The sequence below is a fragment of the Protobothrops mucrosquamatus genome, unplaced genomic scaffold (genome assembly GCF_001527695.2).
Source record: "Protobothrops mucrosquamatus isolate PMUCROS unplaced genomic scaffold, P.Mucros_1.0 scaffold4292, whole genome shotgun sequence".
In the NCBI taxonomy this organism is placed as follows: Eukaryota; Metazoa; Chordata; class Lepidosauria; order Squamata; family Viperidae; genus Protobothrops; species Protobothrops mucrosquamatus.
Genome location: NW_015390207.1, coordinates 31500 through 35220, shown reverse-complemented (window position 1 = coordinate 35220; position 3721 = coordinate 31500). Strand labels below are relative to the sequence as shown.

Genomic DNA, 3721 nt, shown 5'->3' with positions numbered 1-3721 from the left:
GCCGAATCGCACCGAAGCTTTGTCCCTTCGTCCATTACAGGGGCTGGATCCCTCTGTTGTGATTCCTCGCCAGCCCGTGGATCCGGCAGCTGAGTCTGAGGAGGAGGAGGAGGAGGAAGAGCCTGGAATGACATTGGAATCAGAGGAAGGCTCTGAGAAGCTCCAGGACTTACAGTCTGATGAGGAGCCTGGCCCCTCTACCCGCGCTCAGGCTGAGACACAGCTGGGCTGGGAGGTGGACAGTGATGAAGAACAGCTGGGACAAATCCTGGATGCATGAAAACGCCGGCAAGAAAAGAGAGCAGGACAAAGGAATGCAATGGGGCGACTCCAAAGGCAAAGGAGCAGGCGTTAGGAAAGCCACACCTTGGCTGCATAATAAAAGGGAAGGTGTGGGAGGTGCTGGTTGCCAAAGGCAACCGTTTACGTAAGGATTGAGTTGCTGTGAACTGTGTTTGATTCAGGTCTGTGAATTAAAGGGTTTGGGGTTTTCCTGCTGTTTCTGCCTGCTTGATTGGAAGAGGGGTTTCTCCTTGCGAGCGTAGCGAGGACTCAACGTGGGCTGGGACAGAACACCCTCTGGGGAAGGCCTACTGCTCAGGCACGCCAGAGAAACGGTAGCTCTTGCAGATTAGCCGGTGGCAAAAGGCTCAGTGGGGCTAACTTCTGGGACAACACAGCCTTTTACGGCAGCCGCATTGTCCACACCCAGGCATTCCTAGTCGGGAGGGTTACATCACAGACCTTGCCACCTACAAAACTCCATTGGCCATCTCCCATTGTCTGCCATTGTTATCTCAGAATGCTGCAAATATTAGGGGAGGGGGGAGCTCACAAGAGGGAGAGGCTGCAATGGGAGGCAACCGGTTTTGACTGGCACCAGCGGTAGCCAACCCGCGGAGCTGGAGGTCTCGGGGAATACCCATGGGAAAGCCACAAAAAAAGAAATTGCCCCTCGCCGAGCAAAATATCCAGGGATCTGCCGCGGAGCACAAGTTGGAAACGGGGGACTACCGGGAGCCCGGTGCTGTGGCTTGTCCTAGTCCTTCCGGGCCTCCCCCCGCGGAAGTTGGTGACCCCTTGGAAATTTCGTGGAAGACTTTTCTCTCGGTCCTGCGGTCAATGGAAGAATGCTCGGAAAATATGAGGAACTCTATGGTGCCGCCCTTCATCCCTTCTCAGCCAGTCCTGCCCAGGTGGGGAAGTCTTCCACCTTCGTAGAGGTCAACCAAATATAGGAACCACCGAGGGGACCTTTGCCACTAAGGCCTGGGCTTTAAGGTCACTGTGGTTGACCATGTGGTGGGTTCTAGCCTTCAAGGACGATGAAGACCTTCCTGTTGGGGGCTTAATATTGTCTTTTATGAGATGCATAATATTTAATATTGTATTTTATGAGATGCATCCCATAGCTGGCGAGGTGCAGGAGTGGGGAGAGCCGATTCCTGACAAGGCAGGAGTGGAATTCAAATGAGGGTGGATAGTTTAGGGCAGGGGTCTTCAAACCTGGCCACTTTAAGACTTGTGGACTTCAACTCCCAGAATTCCTCAGCCAGTGTGCCTGGCTGAGGAATTCTGGGAGCTGAAGTCCACACAAGTCATCAAAGGGCCAAGTTTTAATATTCATTTCAGATTATTTGACTCCTTTCTTAGGGCAGCCAAGGCATTAAGTCCTCATTAAGTTCCTTTCTCTCTACCTCGTTTTTCTAGCCATTGGTAAAAAGTATCCCATGTTCTAAAGAAGGGGCCTTCAAACTCGGCCCTTTGCTGACTTGTGGACTTCAATTCCCAGAATTCCTCAGCCAGGCACGCTGGCTGAGGAATTCTGGGAGTTGAAGTCCACAAGTCTTAAAGTGGCCAATGTGTTTAATGTGTTCACGTGGCAAACACATCTCACAATTCCCAAGCCCTTTATTCTATTCTATTCTATCCCATCCCATCCCATCCCATCCCATCCTATCCTATCCTATCCTATTCTATTCTATTCTATTCTATTCTATTCTATTCTATTCTATTCTATTCTATTCTGTATTTCTATTCTATTCTATTTTGTATTTCTATTCTACTCTATTCTAATCTATTCTATTCCATTTTCTTTTCTGTTCTGTTCTATTCTATATTTTATTCATGATGCTTTAATGTTGCTCCTTGATTCATTTGATTTTTTTTTTTATGTGACATGACATCTCATCTGCTACAGCTAGAGGAACTAATACCCTAACCCTGCATTTTGAAAAAAATAAGATTTTCTTCAATGTTTGTAACATATTTCCCTCTCTGTTGTGGTCTTTCTCCAGAAAGAAGATTAGTAACAAGTCTGAAAAAATTAGGAAAGGACGGTCAAGCGCTCTCCCAGTTATACTGAAAGCCGGTGAAAAACCCAGCCTTCTGATCCAAAAGGTAGTTTTAAGTAGCTTTCTCCCTAGATCAGGGGTCTTCAAACCTGGCCCTTTTATGACTTGTGGACTTCAACTCCCAGAATTCCTGAGCCAGCATGGCTCAGCTTGGAAACCTCTCCCTTTCCCCTCAGCGTGTCTGGCTCAGGAATTCTGGGAGTTGAAGTCCACGAGTCATAAAAGAGCCAAGGTTGCCTATCTCTGGCCTAGGCCCAGTCCGCTTTATGACTTGTGGACTTCAACTCCCAGAATTCCTGAGCCACCATGGCTTGGCTTGGAAACCTCTCCCTTTCCCCTCAGCGTGGCTGGCTCAGGAATTCTGGGAGTTGGAGTCCACCAGTCATAAAAGAGCCAAGGTTGCCTACCCCTGCCCTAGAATATAGAACATCTTTATTGTCATTCTGTAACTCACAACGGAATTTAAGTGCTGTCCACAGTGCACACTACACACAAGTAAAAACCACAAGTAAGAGCATACCTTATGTACACACATCCTTCACAGGTCCAGGAAAGAAAATGGCAATATGCAGAAACAAGTAAACTGGGAACATGTGTGCCAGTCTTGACACCTATACATAGAAATATGCCCTTCTTAATTCAGGGCAGAATATGGCCAGAGTGTTTGGCAGGCCTGCAGGTTACTTTGCCAGATTTGAGAAAAGGGATTCTTGGCTCAAAGTACCAAGGACAGAGAACAAAATGGCAGCGCGTTCTTGTGACGGGTGGGAAAAATGGCGGAAGGCACAATGGCGTCCCATGGAAGGTTTGCGATGGAAAGACACCTTGAAGGAGGCGAGGAGACCATGGGACACAAGTTCCTCCAACAGCACCTGGGAACAAACTTCTGAAAATGTTACCGGTCGGTCATTTTGATGGGTTGCACTTTCCCTTCTTCTAGGAAAGGGAGTTAAGTGCCACTCTTCACAATTCAAAGCAAGATGGAGGAAGAAGTAGAATCGGATCAGGACACCTTGATCCCTGTGGTGAGCAGATCTTGAATAATGAACGCCTCAGGATGAAGCAGTTTCGCGTTTAACCTTTCCTAAATATTGGGAATCGTTGAAGGCTTCCGGTCCCACCAGTTTTTAGTTGTGTTTCAGATTGTTTTATTAAATTAAGTGGGGATGCCACAGGTGGCATCAACCCCAAGCATAGTTGGTATTTCCAAGCATGGCTCCATGCGATATGCTGAGCTGTTTTGTCCTGGCAATGCCTCAGGAGATTATATAGTATAAGTTTTATAGTACATATATTTCTCTCTCTCTCTCATCTATATCTATCCATCCTCTATCATATCTATTATCTATCTATCCATCCATCCATCC

The 3721-nt window shown here is 47.4% G+C and overlaps 1 protein-coding gene across 1 annotated transcript in view; it reads left to right on the top strand.

Annotated features, from left to right (window-relative positions):
* Positions 1-924: 924 nt before the first annotated feature.
* Positions 925-3721, top strand: part of DYRK4 (dual specificity tyrosine phosphorylation regulated kinase 4) — a 21586-nt gene continuing 18789 nt past the window's right edge. The window contains exons 1-3 of the mRNA XM_029286618.1: positions 925-1196; positions 2298-2400; positions 3295-3379. Coding sequence (XP_029142451.1) covers positions 925-1196; positions 2298-2400; positions 3295-3379 — 460 coding nt within the window. The remainder of the gene's footprint in view (positions 1197-2297; positions 2401-3294; positions 3380-3721) is intronic.